This window comes from Trichosurus vulpecula, chromosome 8 (assembly GCF_011100635.1).
Source record: "Trichosurus vulpecula isolate mTriVul1 chromosome 8, mTriVul1.pri, whole genome shotgun sequence".
Taxonomy (NCBI): domain Eukaryota; kingdom Metazoa; phylum Chordata; class Mammalia; order Diprotodontia; family Phalangeridae; genus Trichosurus; species Trichosurus vulpecula.
In genome coordinates, this window is record NC_050580.1 from 220,359,956 (window position 1) to 220,383,018 (window position 23,063).

General features: G+C 38.5%; 1 protein-coding gene across 1 annotated transcript in view; it reads left to right on the forward strand.

The window, feature by feature from the left end:
- SYNE2 (spectrin repeat containing nuclear envelope protein 2) overlaps positions 1-23,063 on the forward strand; it is a 430,582-nt gene that overhangs the window by 245,019 nt on the left and 162,500 nt on the right. The window contains exons 62-68 of the mRNA XM_036734278.1: positions 893-1,081; positions 5,973-6,095; positions 8,948-9,130; positions 14,422-14,544; positions 19,580-19,759; positions 21,268-21,342; positions 22,475-22,585. Of these exons, the coding sequence (XP_036590173.1) occupies positions 893-1,081; positions 5,973-6,095; positions 8,948-9,130; positions 14,422-14,544; positions 19,580-19,759; positions 21,268-21,342; positions 22,475-22,585 (984 nt within the window). The remainder of the gene's footprint in view (positions 1-892; positions 1,082-5,972; positions 6,096-8,947; positions 9,131-14,421; positions 14,545-19,579; positions 19,760-21,267; positions 21,343-22,474; positions 22,586-23,063) is intronic.

The following is a 23,063-nucleotide window of genomic DNA, read 5'->3' on the forward strand; positions in this document are numbered from 1 at the left end:
GACACCAACCCAACTTTCAAAGGGCTTAAATTTAATGGGTTGACACCTCTCTATTAGGCTCTGTTGTTATGTAAGAACTTCTAATCAGGAGGTCTGCCCACATGATGTTGACACTTGCATGTGTGGGTGGCCCAGTGAACCATTGGCAGTGCCATGAGAAGAAAGATATCAAAGTGGACGTCTGGTACTGCCTGTGTGACATTATCATCTGAGATGCCAATAATGATAGTATTCTTTGAAATTTAATTAACTTTGTTAGAAGAAGAAAGTTATGATTTTTAGGAAAAAAACAAATTTGCATAATGTATAATATTGTATTTAGATTAATCTTCATGAATATTCTTTTATAGATCTGACATTTCAACAGAATTAAACTTCTGGAAACAATGTATTCATAGCTTGAACATTTCTGAAAGATATTTGGGATATTTTGAAGTGTTAAATTTGCACATTAATTTATAATTTTATAAATCACAAAAATAAAAAATAGTATATATGAGAATGAAGATCTAACAACAAAAAGTAGCAATTGTTTTTAGTTACTTTGTAGAAAAAGTAAAAACAAACTAGAATTCAAAGTTTTGCTTAATATATTATTTATTCATTAACTAATTTTATTGTTATATTTGTTGAGATTGTTATTAAGTTTTCCCTTTTTAAAAAAATATACCCTCAAAATGTTCAGATTGCTGACCTTACCCTTATAGATAATTCTTTACAGCCTATTAGTACAATGTTTCCACTGTCAGACTGAAAATAAGTATTTAAACATCTATGTCTTGCTGTTTAAAATGTAGCAAATTCTAATCTCATGTACACTAGTAAATCAATATTAATTTCACATTTTCTTTTTTTAATATTTATCTTTTCCTTTCTTATATACATTTTATAGATGGCTTTGGAAGATTCAGAACAAAAACAAAATCTTCTCCATTTCGTTTATTCTGACCTGGAAGAATTTTCAGTGATCTTTGAAACAGATGACTTAGCACCAATCAAGTTAAACCAACTAAGTGCTAGAGTCACAATTCTGCAGCAAAAACTAATGGCAAGTCTTCCACAAATCCAGCACATGGCTGATGTAAGTTTTCTTGTGGTATAAAGATTGCTCTGTTATTTTAATTCACATTTATTTTACTAAAGAATAACTACAATGCTTTGTTATTAATATAGTAGTCTCTCAAATGTCTACTGGCAGATAATTTTCATTGTGATAATTTTCAGTCTTTGGCACATTTTGCTTTCAAGTTCTTACTGATGAAGGTAATTAGAGTAAAGGTTGTTTAAATTATCTACTATTTCTTAGTTATCTTTCCTTTTGCATCATGTAGCCCAGTAGGAGACCTTTTAAACTAAAACATATACTTAACCTTTTCTAATATAGAAAGAGTATATATTTAGGGTGAGAAAGGGATGTATGGTTCTGCTCAGTTTAGCATCATACATTTTTGTTGTCATTGTTAAGTCGTTTTTCAGTTGTATCTGACTCTTCATGACCTTGTTGGGGGTTTTCTTGGCAAAGATACTGGAGTGGTTTGTCATTTCCTTCTTCAGCTCATTTTACAGATGAGGAAACTGAGGCAAACAGGTTTAAGTAACTTGCCCAGGGTCACATAGCTAGTAAAGTGCCTGAAGCCAGATTTGAACTCAGGAAGAAGAGTCTTCTTGACTCCACACCAGGCAATATACCACTGCACCACCTAGATGCCCCAGTATAGTATATTCATTTCTCAAGGGGGTGATACTATTTATTTAAAGTATAGGGTGAGAAATGTGGAAAAAATTTTCCAGGGGACATGGATGCCTACCTTAGGTCTTTAATAATAATAATTATAATGATAACAATCTATAGCTTTTTGCCAGGCTGCCTCAGTTTTCTCCTCACTTCAGTGCAGCGAATAAAGCACTGGGCCTGGACTCAGGAAGACCTCAGTTCAAATCCAGACACAGACACTTACTTACTAACTCTGTGATCCTGAGTGAGTCACTTAACCTCTGTCTGTCTCAGTTTCCTCAGCTGTAAAATGAGGATAATAAGCATCTACCTTGCATTGTTGTTGTGAGGATCAAATAAGGTATTTGTAGAGCTTAGCACAGTGCCCGGCTCATGGTAGGCACTATATAAATGCACATTCCTTTCCCTTCTCCTTTCCTTCAGTCCATCCTCCATATGTCTAAGTGACTTTCCTTAAATTCAGGTGTGACTGTATCACTCTCCTACTCAGTAAACTCCAGTAGCTCCCTGTTGCCTCTAGGATCCAATAGAGAATGCCCTTTTGGCTTTAAAGTCATTCACAGCCTTACACCAACCTACTTTTCCAGGCTCATTGTATATTACTGCCCTTCCTGTGCTCTGTGCAGGACTTTCTGTTTTTCACACACAATATTTTATTTTCCGTCTCCATGCTTTTTGTTGGCTGTCCTCCATGTACTCCTTCCTCACTTCCACCTTTTAGAATCCTTTTCTTCCTTCAATACTCATTACATTCTATATGAAACCTTTCCCAATTTCCCAACTGCTAGAATCCTTCCTCTCTAAATGAATTTGTATTTATTGTGTATATAGTCTGCATATATTCCTGTATCTACACATTATGTTTCCCATAAAAGAATATAAGCTCCCTGAGAGCAAAGACTGTTTTGTTCTTGGCTTCTCTTCCTGATGACTAGCACAGCCCTTGGCGTGTACCAAGTGTTGGTACTTAATAAATGCTGTTGATCATCTGATGGCTTTAATAAATTAATGATCAAATAACTTATTGAAATTCCTCACTGTGTCTAGATTGTTTCTATTTCCTCATGCATTATGCGTCCCAGAATAGGGTCTTATGAACAAAACATTTACCCTCATTTATCATCATTTTTCAGTCATGTCTGGCTCTTTATGACCCCGTGGATCATTTTTTGTCTATGGGGTTTTCTTTGCAAAGATACTGGAGTGGTTTGCCGTTTTTGTCTCCAGTAGATGAAAGCTGAGGTCATTTAAGTGAGGTTAACTGACTTGCCCAGGGTCACATAGCTAGTAAGTGTCTAAGGCTGGATTTGAACTCAGATCTTCCTGACTCCAGGCCCAGTTGTTCTCTTCACTGAGCCACTTAGCTGCCTCCTCTTTTAATATAAAGACATTGAAAATTTATAAAATAGCACAAATACGGTGCCTTTTCATCAGTCTTATTTTCAGCAAGCGCCTTTACTTTTTTTCAAACTTGTAGCTCTGGAACGAGTGAGAAATTCGATTCAATTCAACAAAAACTTTTTAGATACCTATTATGTCTAAAGCACTGTGCTAGTCACAAAATATAATAGAGTCTGCTCTCTAGGCGTTTCCATTCTACTTAAAAGAAGGATTTCTTCGTAGGGTCTCAGGATGGGAGAACTGAACAATCTGTCAGCCACTGCTGAGCTAGTCTTTCAGTTTTATTTTGTGATGGAGGCAGCGACTTTGTATAGTAGTTAGAGCTCTAGGCTTGGGTCAGGAAGATCTAAGTACAAATCTTGCCTCAGACATTTGCCCAGCGATAGGCAAGGCACACCCCCTCCCCACACCTCAATTTCCTCCTCTTTAAAATTGGGGCGGTATTAGCACTTATCTCATGAGGTTATTGTATCAAATGAAATCACATATAATTTGAAAATGATGAGTGAAAGTGTGGGGCAGCTAGGTGGCGCAGTGAGTAGAGCACTGGCCCTGGAGTCAGGAGGACTTGAGTTCAAATTCGACCCCAGGCACTTGACACAATTACTAGCTGTGTGACCTTGGGCAAGTCACTTAACCCCAATTGCCCTGCCTTCCTCCCTCCAAAAAACCCCAAACAAGCAAGAAAATGATAAAGTGTTCTACAAATGTTAGTGATGGTGGTGATGTGTTGGAATTTTGAATACCACAGGTCAGACATGCCCACATCTGTACTAAAACATATCTCAAAGCCAAGTTTAAGTGATTTGAGGATGTTCACAGTTTGCAATAATTCCTACTTATGTGGATGATTGAAGGCTAATTATGTACTTTATTCTGGATTACCTATATACCCACTGCACACTTTTATTAGCAAGAAGAATTGAGAACATAAACTATGTCGAGACTTCCTGCCTTTGAGTCAGTCTATAATCATTAATTAAGTGTCTACTAAATGCCAGGCACTGTACCAACCCAGGGGATACAAAAAGAAGCAAAAGGTAGACCCGTGTACTCCAGGAGCTCTCAGACTAAAAAAACTCACAGTGATAAACAACACAATATTATAATGACATAAAATTATCTAACATAATAATTATAATATTATAAAAAACAGTGCAATCTATAGTGAATTGTAGAGGTTTCTTGGTCTAGGTCTGAGATTACATCAGTGTATAATATTCTCAGGTAAGGAGCTTCTTCCTATCAATGCTGTCTGGCAGCTCTTCAGTAACTTGTAGTCTCAAAGAGTCACCTGAGGGCACTGAATTTAAATGACTTGTTATAGTCACACAGGGCAGCCTGGAGGCACAGTGGATAGAGCACTGGTCCTGGAGTCAAGGAGAAGAGTCTTCCTGAGTTCAAATCTGGCCTCAGACACTTCCTAGCAATGTGACCCTGGGAAAGTCACCTAACCCTGTTTGCCTTAGTTTTCTCATCTATAAAATGAGCTGGAGAAGGAAATGGCAAAACACCAGTATCTTTGCCAAGAAAATCCCAAATGGGATCACAATGAGGTAGATACAACTGAACAACAAGGTAGCCTAGTGAACAAAATATTAGACTTGGAATCAGGACCTCATAATTTCAAATCTGACCTCAGTTACTAGGTTTGCGACCCTGGGCCAGTCATTTAACCCTGTTTGCCTTAGTTTCCTCTTCTGTAAAATGAGCTGGAGAAGGAAATGGCAAAATTCTCCGTTTTCTTTGCCAAGAAAATCCCAAATGGGATCACAAAGAGTCAAACATGACTGAATCGACTCAACAACAACAACATCTCATGGCCTCTATGGGTCAGAACTAGGACTTGAGGTCTCCTTGACTAAAGAGCGAAGTTCTTTATCTGCTATATTCTTACAACTACCTAATACTTATAAAAAGCAATGAGCATACCTGATTATGTGCTTGGTCAGTTTTGAATAGGTGTAAGTGACAAAGAATGTCTAGGTTTGACATGAAAATACAATTAGGATAAGAACTGGACCACATTGGTATGTGGAACCCCTGAATAAGGGAATTCTCTATACCAATATAGGTTGGTACCTTCTCTTCAGTTTATAGTCTTAGAGAGTTCGTAGAGCACTGAGATGTTGCTAGGTGGCTTAACCAGGGTTACAAAGCCAGTATGTGTCAGAGGCAGTGGATGGAGGACAGGAGTCAGGAAGAATGATTTAAGTCCAGAAGACCTGATTTAAAATCCTGCCTCAAACACTTATCAGCTATGCGACCCTGGGAAAGCCACTTAACTCTGTTTGCCTCTGTTTCCTTAACTAAAATGTGAATAATAATAGCACCTGCTTCTTAGGTTTGTTATGAAAATAAAATTAATAAACATTTGTAAAGCACTTAGCACAGCGTGCTTAGCACACAGTAGGCACTATATAAATACTAGCTATTGTTGTCATTATCATCATTATCCTTGAACCCAGATCTTCCCAGCTTGGAGGCCAGTTCTCTATCCGCCACACCAGAACTGTCAAACATGAATCCTGCCCCATGACCCTCCCAAGTTCAGCCTAAACCAATTTAAAATGTAATTCCTATTTGATTTTAGTGTGTTGACATATTTTAAAAGACATATATAAACACGTGCGGTTTTCTAAGTCAATATGCGGCCCATTGGTAGTTCCTATATATGGTTTAGTGGCCCCTGTTTCTATTTGACTTTGACACCACCGCACTGCATCATTTATCATTTGATAATCCAATCACTAGCAATAAATGGTTTTTGTATGTGTGACTAACATGCAATGAAACAGAAATCAGCTTTTTAAAAAAATTACTTCTTAAATTCTAGGAGGTGGTTGCTATTGAAACAGAAGTAAAAGCAATAGAGAAGAAAGTTTCAAAAATCAAAGCCATCCTGTTTTCCAAGGAAATATTTGATTTTTCTCCTGAGGAACATCTTAAGCATGGAGAGGTAAGCAAGCATGGATCATGGATCATGGATTGTTAAAAATATCTTTCTGAATCTTCACATTGTGTTTCTGCTATGTTTCTTAGATATGTAGCTGTTTGATATTTGGAGACAATAACTTACATGGAGAAGAATGAACAAGGTTTCAGCAGTTGTTAGAGTAATATATTTGGATTGAAACTATATACAAACTGAGGAAAACATGAAAATACCAGTTTGAATAAGTTAAATTCTCTGTTGTGTATTATGTATTTTATACACACATACTATATATATATGCTATAGTACATTCATATATTATTATAGCCATATGTCATTATACGTGAGGTACTTTGCTAAGTTGTAGAGATACAGAAATGAGAAAAACATCAAGTTCTTATCCACAGAGAACTTGAAATTTAGTGACAGAGTGAGGCATATGAAAATAACTATAAATTAGAAGATGATTAAATTCATAGGAGGGGTCAAGCAAAATTGCCTGAGATATTCAAGGTTGCTGGGCAAAGGAAACCACTTGTCCCTTTCTTTGATCCTTGGGAAGACCAAAAAAGGATTTCTGGAGGATGGGACAACTGATCTGGACCTTGAAGGAAAGAAAGTAAAGGAGCAGGGGGTGGTATATACAAAGCCATAGGGGCAGAGAGGACAGGGTGAGATCAAGGAATAGAGATCAGTCCAGTTTGGCTGGAGTTAATGGTATAGGAAGGAAATTCTTATGAACTGAGTCCGAAAAGAGATCCTAGAGCCAGATTAGGAAGGAACTGGAGATGTAGGCTAAGGAGTTTAAGTTTCATTAAATAAACATGGTGAATCATTGATTTTTTTTTAAACAGGGGACTAATGTGATCAGCTCTGTGCATTAGGAAGATTACAAGTGGCATGAATAGAAATAAGAGAGAAACTGGCGGCGGGGGGGGCGGGGTAAGTTAGGAGGCTATTACCATAGTCTAGGGCATAGGTTCCCAAAGTGGGCAATACTGCCCCTGGCAGGGGGATGGAAGGATCCAAGGGCATGAGAATAATCTCGGGTACAATTTGGGGGGCATTGAATAAAAAATAAGGAGGCAGTGGAAGCATAAGGAAAGAAAAGAAGAGAAGGGTATTTTGAAAAACTGTGTGTACATGTTTCATCTGTTGTGTAACAGAGTTACAGTCATAATGATTACATTGTTTTCTAAATAAACACATAAAATTCAGGTTATAACGAATCGGTGGTCAAGTCCACCAACAGCTCTTAACAAGCAAGTGTTGGCAAGCAAGCATGGCATGTTGCTGGGAAGTCCAGCATGCATTGGCAGGAATATGTGCATGTAATGACCTGTTTACTACACTAGACGATGTAACAACAAGGTTACTAGCAGCTGCTGTGGAGGTGTAAGGCCAAAAACACCAGCACACAGGAGGGCTGCTAGCACAGGATCTTTGATCTGCTTTTCTAAGGAAAGTGACTTTAAGGGGTTTACAATCTCACTTTAATTAAACATACATTTATCATTTACTTAGTTCAGGGGGAGAAGTCAGCAATCTGAATTTCAAAGAAAACACAAAATTTGCAAGCAAAAATTATATAAACAGAGCAGATAACACAAATCAGCAGACAGGGCTTCTAACCATCTGTCCATAGCAATATATACATAGTTACCAGAGAGAGAAGCACCAACATCTGGGTTTTCAAAGCCGGGGGGGCTCCTTAACAGCTACCCAGAGTCTCACCTGGGGAAATCACAGTCATGCTTTTCCAAAGGGTGATCCCCAAAGCAAAATGCTAAACTCTAAGTACACTTCTTCAGGGTCAGAGGGCATCACAACCATGTGACTCAAACTCCTGTGACTTAGGCTTTCTTGGACTTAAGCAGGTCATCAAAGACTCTTGATTCAATCAAAGACTCAATTAAAGGCTGAGAAGCACTCCAAAAGAAAAAAACAGCAAAAAGTCCCACTTTGCTTGCCATTACATTTGGTTACATAATGCAATATTGTGTCATCAAAATTTCAATGCAGGAAAACCCCCCACAAATTTATAATAAATTTTTAAATTTAGGATGCGTCATTTAAAAAATTATATTTTTTGAAATGATTCAAATTTTTAAAAAACTGTTAAAGGGTTAAAGAAAGTAGATTTTCAAGGAGGTGCTGAGTAATTTTTCTTTTTGAAAATAGGGTGGTAGGCCAAATAAGTTTGGGAACGTTTGGTCTAGGTAGGACAAGAGGGTCTTGACTACAGTGGTGGCAGTAAAAATAGAAAGGAGAGAAGGTATGAAAGAGATTGTAGGTAGAATCAACAGGACCTAGCAAATGAGATTATATTCATTATAAGAGGATTGAAGAGTCAAAGATGACTCCAAAGTTTTGAGCCCGGATAAAAAAGAAAATTAAAAAAGGATAGATAAATTGCCAGCAAGAAGAGCCCAGGGGTGCACCTAGAAGGAACTGTTATTCAATTCTTCCATAAGATACTCAGCTCAATTTTCAGGCATCTTTTGCCTAGTCACTTGATTTAACAACTATTAAGTACCTTCTGTATACAGAAGATTGTGCTAGCTAGTCCCTGGAGGATGAATGAAGCTTAGGTAAAACAATATGCTCAGAGCATAGCATTGCCCAGTAATGAAGAAACTGTCATAAAATATCAACAAGTGATGGTGGAAGCATAATTTTCGATGATGGAGTATTCTACCTACCCTTGTCTCTTGAAACTAAAATATTCATCATACAGTATCAACCTGAGAAAATATCTTAAAATTCCAAAGTATTATTTCTGGTATTAAGTAATAGAATTTGCCATTTTTCAGTATTTAAGCTTTGCAGTTACTTTTTCTATCACGTTTTTACCACGTTGGCATCTTTTACTTTAGGTCATACTTGAAAACATAAAGCCCATGAAGAAGGCCATTGCCAAGATAGAGTCTTACCAAGTGGTCCTGAGGTTGCCTGAAACAGGAATGAAATCTCTGCCAGTGTTTGAAAGGACAAATCAGCTTTCCCAAGAGGTGAAAATGTTAGAAAAGGTGACCTATGAACAAAATGAAGTATTGAAGGTGAGTGATTTATGCTGACATAAAATTCATTGGGTGGAAATGTCATACCAAGATTGCTGATATTTCCATTTTCATTTTTTAACAGTGGAGAGTAGACTTTCGTGACTGCAGTGTGTTTCCCTATAGTTCGGTAGTGCAGTGGATAGAATGTTGGACTTAAGAGTCAGGAAGAATTCAAATTTGGCCTCAAACACATCCTAGCTTTGCCTGGGCAAGTTACTAAAATCTTTGTTTGCCTATATTTTATTAAAATTCTAAAACAACAAAAAGATTTGGCCAACTCACCTAAAGGGGATATTCTAAATGTAAGAACCATAGGTTCAGTTTAGTTTTTAAAAAATTCTTTATCCTCTTGTTTTTTTACTGTTGTTCTGAGTTTAAAAAAAAAAGAAAAGGAAAGGGAAGAAAGAAAATGGCAGCCCTAATTGTGTTTTGAAGTGGCTTCTTTACAAGATAAAAGAGGAAGAAAGGTAAAGGAAATAATATTTCATTCCAAGTCAGTTTTCAAACTGTGCAGGTAAAATTTTACAACTATTTGGAATAGAGGGAATCAAGTGTCCTTGGCTACATTTCTGTGCAGATGATGCTGTTGATGAAGACCATTAGATTGTAGTCCATTTTTTTTTTCAGTTCTGCATCAAAGATCTAAGTGCCTTCTCATATGTGTCATATATCATATATTTGTGAACTAAGAATAAGCTATCTGTATATAGCAGTCATTAAATAAAACTAGATTATAAGGGTTTATGACTAGGGCTGCTAAACTGTAATGCCAATCAACACAACACACTTGAGGGCTGCTGCTGTAAATATGTGTGTGTGTGTGTATATATATATATATATATATATATATATATATATATATATATAGTCAAATTGCACAGTATAATAAGTACTCTATTTATTCAAAACTAAACCTTATTCAATGAACTAAAGCATTCACAATTCATAACAACATAACAACTTATTACCAGGGTGGCCGTATGGCCTTAAACAAAACGTATCATTTGATATATAACATACTTCCCCAAAATACTTATTTATACAATCAGGGGATCCTAGGCCAGGTCTTCCCTTAACACAGCACACCTCCAGGGGTAGTAGAACACACAACACACTCCACTCCTGGGTCACAGTAGGTTACAATCCCCTTAATCCAAACAGAGTATCCAAGTAAAATCCTCTTGGGGTGTGTCCTTTCTTCACTGCTGCCATTGCAGGCTCCCACCTGGCACTCTCAGGTACACACATGCTTAAATGAACCGAAGAGTCCAGGTCTTAATACTGCTGCAGCCCCTGCTTCCAAGTCCTGAGGGGTGGCTGGGCGCCAAAGTTTTCATCTTGACCTGGGGCGTACTTCCGAGCCCCAGGGCTGCAGGTCTGTGGGCCAACAGCTCCCAGCTCCTGCTTGGATACTGATGCAGGCAGCTCTCTACTCCTGCTCAATGTCTTGTCTCCAGAGGGGGAATGTGGGGGGTGGGGGTGGGGTGGGGTGGGGGAGGAGAGCTACTCCACTTAAGCAAAGAAACTTCTCCCCTGGCCCCTTTGTTATCTCTATAGGAGCTTTAGCCACCAAAAATAACACAATGAGTGGGAAACAACAAACAACTATCCCAGTCTCACTAAACCCCATACTTTTCTTTGGTCTGTGCAGATCCTGAGGAAGGCTGCTAGCATAGGTTTACTCTTAATTTATGAGAGGTCTCCTTCCCCACTATTGGAGACCTCCTCTCCGCTATCAGCCATCTCCTTTCTGCTTCCGGCTCTCAACATTCAACACTTATTTTCTTCATCTTCATTTTCTCTCTCCGTGCTCATTTTTCTTCTTCATGCTTGTTTTCCTTCACACTCATTTTCTCAACATTTTCTGTTTATGCAGTTCCACTCGGCACCTGATTGGCTAGAGCTCACATGTGCAAAGGCATGACAGCCCACTACGTGCATAGGACTTGATTGGCTCTGTGCAGAGAGGCATGAGAGCCCTCTCGAATAGAGCCAAAACTCAGGACCTGATTGGCTCAGAGCCAGAAGGTGCCAAAACCCTCGTGACTCAATACTTAATATGCTACACCTGTGAATTACCAGGGTTCAAAGGAGATTAATCCTTCAGATGTTTACAGGGTAGCATAAGCCTGGGAAACTTAGCTCCAAAAGAAAAACAACAAAAATCCCAACTGGTTTGCGCTTACAAAAACAAATATTAATACTCTGGTACAGATAAAAACTGCATTTATGGTTAATCATGAAGTGAAAAAATCTTTCGTATCCATACTGAGAAAAATTCTTCACCCAGTGTTGTGGGCCAGGCCTCACTCAGGCCAGTTCAGTGGTTCAGGGTCTAGATTGTAACAAAATGAGACACTAGTAGACCCTCTAACATTTAACGTTTACGTAGCCATAGCATGGAAAGAATATTCAGGAAAGCTACAGTGCTGGTTCAGATGGAGGGAACCATCCTTGTCTCCACGTAGAAATGTGTCTGGTCAGAAGATTGTTTCGACTTACATAGCAATGGGCCATCCTCAATGTTTGAAGGGCACTAATTCCATGAGCTGACCTTTTAATGCCCTAGGCGATTAGGAAGCCATGTCAGAAGCCAGCCCTAGAGTCAAGTCTCAAGGATACCTTCCCTACCTCTTAGGAAAAAGCTAGTTCAAGCCAAGTGGCAGGGAGGATACTTAAATGTTGTTCCTAACACACCACTCCTTGGTGGCAAGGTCCCAAAGGTCTACTAGAGGACCTTCTACCTCTTATATGGCTTTAGAATAATAATAAGACAACTCTGACCTCAGATATGAAAGAAATTCACCATTAGCAGTACTAAAGGAGGAGCTCAGGTAAAAGAAAAACACACACACACACACACACACACACACACACACACACAAAAGAAAGAAGAACAAAAGCTGCCAATATAATGTTCCCCTGAAGAAGGGGACTGAATGTGAGGGGTAGCTGAATACAGAGGAGAGCAAAGAACATAAATTTCAGGGTTCACTTCCCCCCTTTGGAACAATTGAGTCCTGGATCTTATGTGGTTAGGGGAAGTTCACAGTGGATCTTCTTATGTTAAGCAATGATGATGAGCAAGAACAGGACTTTCTTAAAATGAGAAGTGGTATCCATCTAAAACTAAGAGCAAACATTATCTGTAATGGAGATAAACTTGAAGCTTTCCCTCTAGGATCAGGGGCAAAGCAATGATGTTCATTCTTACCACTATTATTCGATATTGTACTAGAAATGCTTGCTGTAATAATGAGACAAGAAAATAAATTGAAGGAATAAAAACAGGCAACAAGGAAGCAATTTCAAGAAATTATCAAGGGAACTGCCTAGATATCCTTGAACCAGAGAATAAAATAGGAATCAAAAGAATTCGCCAATCACCACCTGAAGGGGATCCCAAAATGAAAATTCCCATTGAACAAGTCATGAGTAAGCTTCCTAAGAAAAATCCCCACAACCAGATAGATTCACAAGTGAATTCTCCAAAACATTTAAGGAATAATTAATGTCAGTACTGTAAGTCATACTAGGTAACCTCCTTCCCCACACCCCTGCTTTTAAGCATCTTTTTACCCATCTTCCCCGTTAGATTGTGAGCTCCTTGAGAATGAGGACTGTCATGCTTTTCTTTTTATTCCTAATGCTTAATAGTACATAATAGAAATGTTTATTGAGTCGGATCCACTAGGAGGGAGGGCCCAGGTGATCTTAGGAAAGAACAGTAAAAATATATTTTAACTCCTCCCCAGATGAAAGCAATCTTCTCCTCACAAATCTCAGACACACAGATAAAGAGAGAGAGAGGCATTATTTGAGATCGGTAACACCATACATTCACTGGAGGCTTGGGCCCTTCATGTGGACGAGAGGAGGAAGAGCCTTAGTAAATTGGCATGACAACTTTGTTTAGTTCGGTGGTGGAGTCAAAGTGCCATCTGCCTTCCTTGACAGTAACATAAGGTTTTTGTAAGAGAAACTGATGGGGTGGAGAGCCCAAGCTTCTTTAATCCCTATCCATATGGAGGAAAATAACTTTGGACCTTCCTTGGACTTGATATTGATGATGCCTGAGATAACTCCAAGGGTTTCCATTTGGCCATGTCCTCAATAACCTGCATAGAGGTTCCCACGAGCTTCCATGCAGGTACTCACTCCCAAAAACTCATGATGCCTCATCCTTCAATGTTCTGCCTTCTAAAATCCTGATTGAAACTGGGGTACTTCAGTGGACCGGTGTGGAGAGAAAGAGGAATGTTATTTAACTTTGTTTCCAGGGAAACTGGGGAGAGCTCAGTCAACTTACTGACTTTTCTCCTCCATCTTGGCTCTGCCTCCAGATGTTATTATTAGTAACCTTGGCTACCACTGACTAACTACCTCTTTTTCAAACAGGGTGGAAGCTTTAAGGATGCTTTAGGTTTGGGAGGAGCTGAAGGGCCCTTACTTTCCCAGTGCTAGATGTCATGGTATAGTTTTACTAGTACTCTCATAGGTTGGCAATTACATCCTTATCAATCCCATGTTTCAGAAGCCGTACCCAAAGCTTCTTGTGGTGTGTATCTATACTTTCTCTTGAAGATTTTTTTCTTTGTTTTCCCATGGTCACATGTCTATCAGTTCCATGGCCACAATGTGTACTCTTAACTTTATCCATTCCTTCCCCTCTATTGGCAGCAAATTGTATACATCTTATAATGGTGAGGGAATTATATGTGAGAATATAAATTTGACCTATCAGTAATGTCATTAAGTTAAGTAATCTAATCCTGAAATACTTATGCAGAAATTCCTTATAGACTGCTCTGTTCACCATGATAGACCAAAGTTATGTAAGGCAGGCACAAAAGGATCAGATCAGATCGTGTGTGTGTGTGTGTGTGTGTGTGTGTGTGTGTGGTGTAGTAGTAGTAGTAGTAGTAATTTACTTGTCACTACTTTCCATCAAATAAGTAAAAAAGTCTATATGCAGGAATTTTCACAGGGCTTTCAGTTTTCTTTTTGTTTTTTTTTTTTTTTTGAAGGCAGAGTTAAGTGACTTGCCTAGGGTTACACAGCTAGTCAGTGTCTGAGGCTGGGTTTGAACTCAGGTCTATCTACTGTACTATCTAACTGCCCCACAGGACTTCTAACAGCAATGTGCAGACAAACAGTATTGGGTACTGGCATCCAGACTGGTTCGAGTAAAGAAATGAAGTTCGACTGTCAGATGTTCTGCTTTGCTAAAGCAACAGAAGAATTCCAAAGACAAATTTCTAAATCAATCGATGTTTTTCTTTCTATAGCTTGTCATGAAACAGACTGGTGAATGCGACCAAGAAATAGAAAATTTGAAGCACCAATTAAAGAATTATTCACCTGAATTTTCCTCTGAAAACTTCCAAGCCATAGCCTTGCCGGAGGTACAGGTGAGTTTCATTTATTCATTCAGTGTTTGTTGAGCACTTACTGTGTGTGACACACAATGTGAGATGCTATTTTATTTCCTTAGTAACTATTCCTTCTTATCGTAATGTATTTGCTCTACACATTTCCTACCTATTCCTGTTTCCTAAAGTGGCTCATTATAATTACTTGAACTAAGCGATATCTGCTCCCCCTCCAAAAACAAAATCCTAAAACAAAAAGAGAATTATAGCTCCCAAAGCTCATGGTATGAGAAAGGAAGGAATGTGCTGTAGCAAAAGCCCACAACATTAACACATTGGCTAAATCACACTATCTATTTCAGGCCTGATCTACTTTGGGATGTCCCCAAGTTAGCCTCACTTCATTCCTTCCAGTAGGACAGGAGCAGATTTGGAGTTAGGTCGAAGGCTGCTATAACCTAGAGACGCCTGATCTAGGCCTAAGCATGTGGGACAGGCCCAAAGTATTCACAGCTGAGGAATTTACCTCAGGTTAGATTCCTAGGGGACTACATTTTGGGAGAAAATTCTCATTGTAATGAATATTTCTAATGATGAAAGGGTCTAAATCACAAAGCTATTCACATGTGAAAGTAGGTGGCCCACAAAACAGTGCTTGGGTCCACCTGGCCATGCTTAATTATTTCTGTCAAATGAGTCTATGAAAGTAGTTTCTCTGTTCCTCAGTCGTGTAAAAGCCGTTCCATCCAGTAAAAGCACTTGATCACATGCTGTGTTCATTGTTGAGAATCAATCCCTTACTGTTGATACTGCTTTTGCCCTGTTATCAGTTTGCATTTTTAGCAGTGATAGGAGTAGCAATAATACAATAATAATAAATATTGAATAGTATTATTTTAAAAGTGGAGGGGACCTCGGATCATGTCATGCAAGCTGCTCATTTCACAAGTGAGAAAAAAGCCCCTGAGTCTGTAAATGAGTTACCCATATTTAGGGCAGCTAGGGAGCATGGAGTCAGAAGACCAGAGTTCAAATCTGGTCTCAGAAACTCATTAACTGTGTGACCCTGGGCAAGTCATTTAACTTGTCTGCCTCAGTTTCCTCAACTGTAAAATGGGGATAATAATAGGACCCAGGGCAGCTAGATAGTGCAGCGGATAGAGCACCAGGCCTGGAGTCAAGAAGATGAGCACTGTCGTGGCACTGTAAGCAGAAATCTAAAGTCATGTACTCATATGCAATACTTTAAAAAAAAAGAGCCAGGATCACGGTACCAGGGGAAACTTACTGAAGTTAATACAAGAAGCAAAGGGAAGACTTACTTGTTCCTGTCTGTACTCTCTAGCATGTCAAGTTTATCCTTTTAAATACTTAGAGTTGTTTTTATTTTTAATTTTACTTTAACCATCGGGTAGAAACCTTTCTGGGGCAGCTAGGTAGCACAATGGAGAGAGTGCCAGGCCTAGAGTCAGGAAAACCCCTCTTACTGAGTTTAAATCTGGCCTTAGATACTTACTAGCTGAGTGACACTGGGCAGGTCACAGAGCCCTGTTTGCCTGTTTCCTATCCGTAAAATGAGCTGGAGAAGGAAATGGTAAATCACTCCAGTGTCTTTGCCGAGAAAACTCCAGTTGGGGTCACAGAGAGTTGGACACAATGATAACAAATAGCATCTACCTCCCAGGGTTGTTGCGAGGATCAAATGAGACAATATTTGTAAAGCACAGTGCCTGGCACACAGTAAGCGCTTAATAAATGCTTGTTTCCTTCCTTCTGCCCTTCCTAGCTCTTGAGTCATACAGTTGTGAGTATTATAAGACAAGAATCATCTCTGTTTCATCTTCATAACTTACAGACTAAGAATGGGTTTCTTAATAATTTATTTTAAAAAAATTCTGGCACATCAGTACAATTTGAATATCGCATGACATTCCTTCAGAGAGATTTTTCCTGGACTGCTCAGATAGCACGGTACAGTGTAAAGACTATAATCTTGGCTCTGATGCTTGTTAGCCGTGTAACTGTGGCAGTTATCTCATTTCTCAGTACCTTATTTTCCTTATTTGTAAGGCAAAGGAGTTAATTCTGAGTTTTCCAGTTCTGAACCCTGTGATTCTAAGTTCTATTGTTCATTCATTCAACAAGCGTTTGCTAAGCCCTTAATATATTTAAGATACTGTTCTAGGCACTGGGTTACAGAGACAAGACTAAATTTGTCTCTTACTTCAAGAAGCTTGCCTTCTACTGGGAGAATATAACACTTACCCAGTTTAGTAACTATAAGATCATTTGTGGAGGGAGGAAGCACTAACCGCAAAAAGGGTTGATAAAGGCTTTGTAGAAGGTAGCAGCAAGTTTCATCCTTGAAGGAGACTAAGATTCTAGCGGATGGGTGACAAATTGTACAAAGGCAGGAAATGGACTACTGAGTTCTGGGAATGAGTGCTTAGAACCCTAGGGTACTAAAGAATGCATTCTTGCCTTCTGGAATATTGGATTCCAAATTCTCTGCTGCTTTATACCGGCAGTTGCTAAATAATGTGTGATCCTGATTATGGTTCCTTGGTACTTGAATTCTTTCTTTCTGGATGCTTATAGTATTTTTTCTTTGACCTGGAAACTCTGGGTTTTGGCTATGATATTTTTGGGAGGTTTCATTTTGGAGTTTCTTTTAGAAGGAAACTGGAGGATTCTTTTGATTTCCACTTTGAGATCTTTTCAAGATTTGTTGAAACAGGATGTCTAGGCTCCTTTTTTTTTTTTGGTCATGGTATTCAGAAAGTCCAATGATTCTCAATTATTTTCTACTTTATCCAGTTCAGTTGTTTTTGTTGCAAGATTATTTATACTTTGTTACAGTTTTTCAGGTTTTTGACTTTGCTGTTGATCCCTCTCTAATTCTTTTTTCCATAGCTCTTTCTCAGTTTTTTCCTCAAGCACTCTGATTCCATTCAGAAAAATATTTTTTAGCTTTTTTTCTAACTCTTGCTTCATCTCTTCCAGGAATTCTAGTTCAGTTTGTGTCCAAGCTGTGTTTTTCTCTGAGGCAGTTCTTGTAGATGTTTTAGAATCATTCTCTTCTATGTTGGTATCTTGAGTGTTCTTGCCACCATGATAGCTCACTATGGTAAGGTTATTTTGTTTTTGTCTTTTTTTGTCCATTCTTCCAGCCAACTTCCTGAATTTGGACTTGGTCTTAGGGTTGGGTTCTGCCATATTTGTAGAGGGAAGGTCTGGGCTCTTCCTGTTGCTGTTTCCTTAGGTTACTGAATGTTATGTTATTCCAGGATCTCAGGGACAGGTTGGGGACTTACAAGCTTTCAGAGCTCCCAAAGGGGATCTGATCTAGAGGAAAGTCTGATTGCTTCCGCACCCTCCCTGGTCTGAGCTCTACAAGTTCTTGATCCAGTTTTGGGTTTGTGCAAGAATAGACTACTGTACTCCACCCCTATCAGCCACATGAAAATCTCCATTGGTTAAAAGTGGCTGAATTGTAGGCTCCACTTTGGTCTGGGGTTCCTGCCTTGTTTATTCCTCTGCAGGCTGGGCTAGATCCTGAAAGTGAGCCCCAACTCTGAGATTGAGGTCTGAGCCACCCCACTCTTCTGAACTTACTCCTTTCTAGGTACGCCACCCAGGGCTTCCTTAGCGGGGAAAGTCAATGCCACCTTAGAGCCAGGCCATTGCAGATTTCTTTCTCACTGTGTTCTAGATTGGCAACCTAATGGGCAACAAAGCTTCCAGTTGGCACCTATTCCTGTTGCAATGCCCTAGTATGGGTCTGGGGGTGCCCACTATGGGGCTGGAACCACATTTTGTGGCACTGGGTCTGTCCTTACTGTCTGCAAACCTCTCTATCTGCCTGTGCTGAGCTCGGCCAGATGAAGGACTCACTATGAATTCTGCATTTTTCTATCAGGATTCAGTCTAGTGCATTTTATAAATCTGTTTGATGGAGTTATGGATAGGAGGTCAGTTGTATTACTTCCTTTTGTTTTGCCATCTTAGTTCTACCCTCCTCACTTATACATAATACATTCTCTAGCTTCCTTCAAAACACATCTCTTGTGCTACTTCCTCCCTTGCCCTTTTTAATAACTCCCGAATTAGTATGCATTTACTCTGTGTTTTGTATATACTTGTCTGTGTCCATGTTGGTAGTAAGTAAGTGTTTGGAGGGCAAATGTTTGTTTCTCCATAGATTTAGATCTAGAAAGGACCGCAGAGGTTGTCTAGTCCAAGCTTTCATTTTACAGATAAGGAAAATGAGGCCCATAGGGGTTAAGTGACTTACTGAAAGTCACAGGTGTCAGAGGTAATATTTGAACTCAGGTTCTCTAACCCTGGAGTCCAGTTCTCTTTCCAGTGTACCATATAGTATTACTTAATACGTTTTTGTTGAATTGAATTGAAAGTCCATTTCCTTTGAGTCATTGTAAAATTTGGTATTTTAAAAATTAAGAGAATTCATTTGATATTTCTCAGACTAGTGTGAGGTAATTTCTTTTTGGGGTGGGGGTGAAGGGAGGGACAGAATTTGGAAGTCAAAACTTAAAAAAACCCAAATGTTAAAAATTGGTTTAATATGTAATTGGGGAAAAATTTTATATATATATATATATATATATATATATATATATAAAAAGTTAAAAAACACATTAGGCTATACAAAGAGGAGATAAACAGGGTCTTCCAAAAGTCTTTGTGTAATTTAAAGCTTTAATAGCTTAAAACTTAAGCACTCTGTGTTTGTTCTCCTTGTGTCATAGCAGAGTTCAGAGATAGTAATAAATCTGTAAGATATTTGTAGTTTCCTCCCCTGGCCACCAAGATAGCGAGGCAGCTTTGTGCCATAGAGTCTGAGTTCTGATCCTGGCTCTCTTACCTCTATGGCCTTAGGCAAGTAAGCTTCAGTTTCCTTTTATAAAATGAAAGATGTGGAGTAGATGACCTCATAAATCCTTTTCTGGCTCCAAATCTTTAATTCAATTACTTTATTCCTAATCAAACAACAGTGAAATCTGCCCCTTAAGAGTTTCCCCTGTTGATAAAATAATCATTCTTCCCCACACAGAGAGAAATAGATAGTATAAAAGAACAGATCCTGGGTTTGAATCAGAAAAAAGAAGACTTGTTGATGGGCTTGAAGACAACAGTCCTGGCTCTCCATCAGCGTTTGCAGCAAGAAAAACAAGAATTAGAAAAGGAAACAGAGGAGTCTGGAGTGGCTGAGGGGGATGTTTCTGAGTGGAAAGTAAGTATGACCTCAAAAGCAGCAGCAGAATTTAATATCTACTGCAGCAAAATCCTGTGTCACAATGGATAGAACATTGGGCCTGAAGTCCAGGAAGAGCCGAGTTCAAATGTGACCTCAAACCCTTCTAACTGTGTGACCCTGGGTAAGTCACTTCTGTCAGCCTCAGTTTCCTCAACTGTAAAATGGGCACCATAATAGCCCCTCAAATGAGATCATTTATAAAAGCATTTACCATGGTGCCTGACAAATAATAGGCATTTAATAAATGCTTGTTTCCCTCCCTTCTGTAGGCCCTAAAAAAAATATAAAGATGACTAAAATGTAAGCCAGGATTCTAAGCCTTCAGGGGACTTCCATTGCAGTAGGGAAACTATGATGACTCCACCAATATGAATTATATGCACGGTGTCTCAAAAGTGTTATTGCAGCTTTAAACCTCAATAGCTTTAGTTTTTTTTGAAGACAACCTAAAAATAGTTTTAGGGCAGTTAGTTGAAACAGTGGATAGAGCACCAGCCCTAGAGTCAGACTGACTCATCTTCTGAGTTCAAATCTGGCCTCAGACACTTACTAGCTGTGTGACCCTCAGCAAGTCACTTAACCCTCTTTGCCTTAGGTTGCTCATCTGTAAAATGAGCTAGAGAAGGAAATGGCAAACCACTCCAATATCTTTGCCAAGAAAACCTCAAATGGGGTCAGAAAGAGTTAGACACATCGGACACAACTGAACAACAATACAAATAGTTTTAAGTATTAAAGCTTAAATTACACTATAGTTTAAATCCTTACTAACACTTTGGGGACACCTTGTATTTTTTTTTAAAGAAACAGTTTTTGGCCTGTGTCTTACAGAAACGTTAAAATTGCCAGGTGGTAAGGAAATGAGGGATAGGAAGGGCCATCAGATTTCTTTTTTTTCAACCTACCTGAGGTTCTTTATTTTTCTCAGTGTGCTGCAATAATATTTTTTCTAAAAAGAATCACTAAACCAGAGATTGTTCTTAAGCATTGGAAAAAAAAACCCACAAAACTCAAGGTGTGTTTGTTCTGGATGTGACCCAGTACTGTTCCACATAGTTTGTTAATGAGGTGCTTGTGAAATTCCTGTCCTAGCTAGGGAGCAGCCACCCTTTGAAATCCCCACCTCCTTCTGAAAGGACAGCCCCATTTCAGTCAGTGGGAAGTGTGGTAAAGTACCTTCCTGACCCTGATGTTCCTAGTGTAGTAAGGCAGAGAAATAGAGGAGTTATTACAGCTGAAGCCTGTCTAGGTTTGTTCCGCAACAAGCCCCTAGTAATTTATTTGGGCAAACCCAAACTAGTTACTCTATGCATGCAGGGCCTAGAGCCATAGGTGTGGAGACTAGTGTGGGTGGCAAAGGACTTAGATTTACAACTGGGATAAAAAGTGAGTTTCAAAAATAGCGTCACAAAAATGTGGAAAGGAGTGGTCGGGTGTGATGTAGGGTAACCTGACTGGCTCTGTTTTTGTATTTCACCTTTCAGCTGAAAAGGAAAGGATCCATGTTTCTCCCGCCATCAATTGTTGAGGAGATAGAAGAAAGTTCGCAGAAAAGTGAAGTAAGGAAAAGACTATTTTTTTTAATTGCTAAGATTTATTCATTTGAAATTGTTTTAAAAAAAAGAAAGAAAATTAAGTGAAAAGATATGAAAATGAATGTAAACATGGAGAATTTTCTTAAAATTAATTTTGCTATGTGAGGTTTGAATAGGTTATACTCATCTTGTCTTTACTTGAAGTATAATTAAATCTACCCCAAAGTATCAGAGATTTAATGTAAACAAGGCTGCTGTTTGTGGCAGGTTTAAAAAAAAAAAGCAAACTTCCTTGAAACATCATGGAGTTTTAAGAACATGGTATCTGTTGCTCCAAGTTTGATTTTTTAAAGTGTACTTTACCATATTTGAATTCATCTTTAGACTAAAGCAGTGCCACCTGGGACCAGAACAGCAGTGTTAAAAAGTAATGCTGCTAATTCTTACTGCTCCCATTATAGCTCATAGAATAAGACATTTACAGATGTCTTTTATGAAATCAATTTCAATTTCATTCTCATATGAAGAAAGAGGATTACAATGGGTCCTCTGAAAAAGAGAAGTAAATTGCAGTAACTAATAGTTTGCATATCTCTTGCATGACTGCTAAGAGGTTTAATGCTCATTTTATAGATTGATTCTGGGTCATTCAAAATGGGTCTAATTCTTTAGCTTCTCTTTAGCTTCCCTAGAAGTTAGAGAGGGCCCTAAGTAGAAAGGAGATCTGTGTGAAAAGAATGAGGAACCCAAAATTTCCATACTTTTTTCACCAGAAAACAAATCCTTACTGCTTTGTGGGAAGGAGGGATATGAGTTGGTGCATTTATGAATAAGATAATAAAGGCAAAAAACTCTTTAGAATACTTCCCGTCTGATTTTTTTTAAAGATGTAGTTTAGGGCTAAATTTTCGAAAATTTCTTCAATATTTATCCTAAAGATAAGATTTTAATTGATGTCCAGTCTCTAAAACTAAACTTTTCTTTTTGTGTGAAAAAAGAGAAAAGAAAGGAAAAAAAAAACTGTTGGATAAGAAAAAAATTCCAAAAAGAGACAGCCTAATAATTTAAAGAAGTCTTGTTTGAGGGAAGGTAATGAGGGCTATAATGAAAAGATCTCTTCTCTTCGTTAATGTCAATTCAATAAATACTCTCTTAGAATGGAGATGAGAGAGCAGAGTCAGCTTCTAGTCCTTGCTTGTTACACTGGGTACATGAGAGAAACAAAGAAGAAGACAGAGCCTCCTCTTCCTCTGGAACACTCATACAGGTACCCATTACTAATTTCCTTTCATATGTTCCATTTCCGTCCCTAGCTTTCTGTGTTAGCTTAGGAATTTTTTGGCTTTCCATTTTTTCCTGTTTTTCTCTCAACAACTACTATACATTTAAGATACCCCCCTCACGATCCAGTTAGGAAACAAAAATAAGAAACCTTAGGTGGGTGCATGCTTTTTATCTTAGGAAATCTAGGGAAAGGACATCAACCGTGACTGAACATTTTAGCACTTTCCTTTCATTGTCCTTACATAGATATGAAGATAGTAACTATCATTTCACATTTTAAAATTTGGACATAAAGGAATAATTTGGATGATTAAAATGTGCTCAGCTTTTTTTTAAAAAAGATTTAAGAAAATTCAAACATACAAAGCCCTACTCTACTAAATCTACTCTCTCAAGTCGCATGTGACCTCATCAGCAAATCCAGCGCCCTTTTCCTCGATCCCTACAGCATTTTACATTCC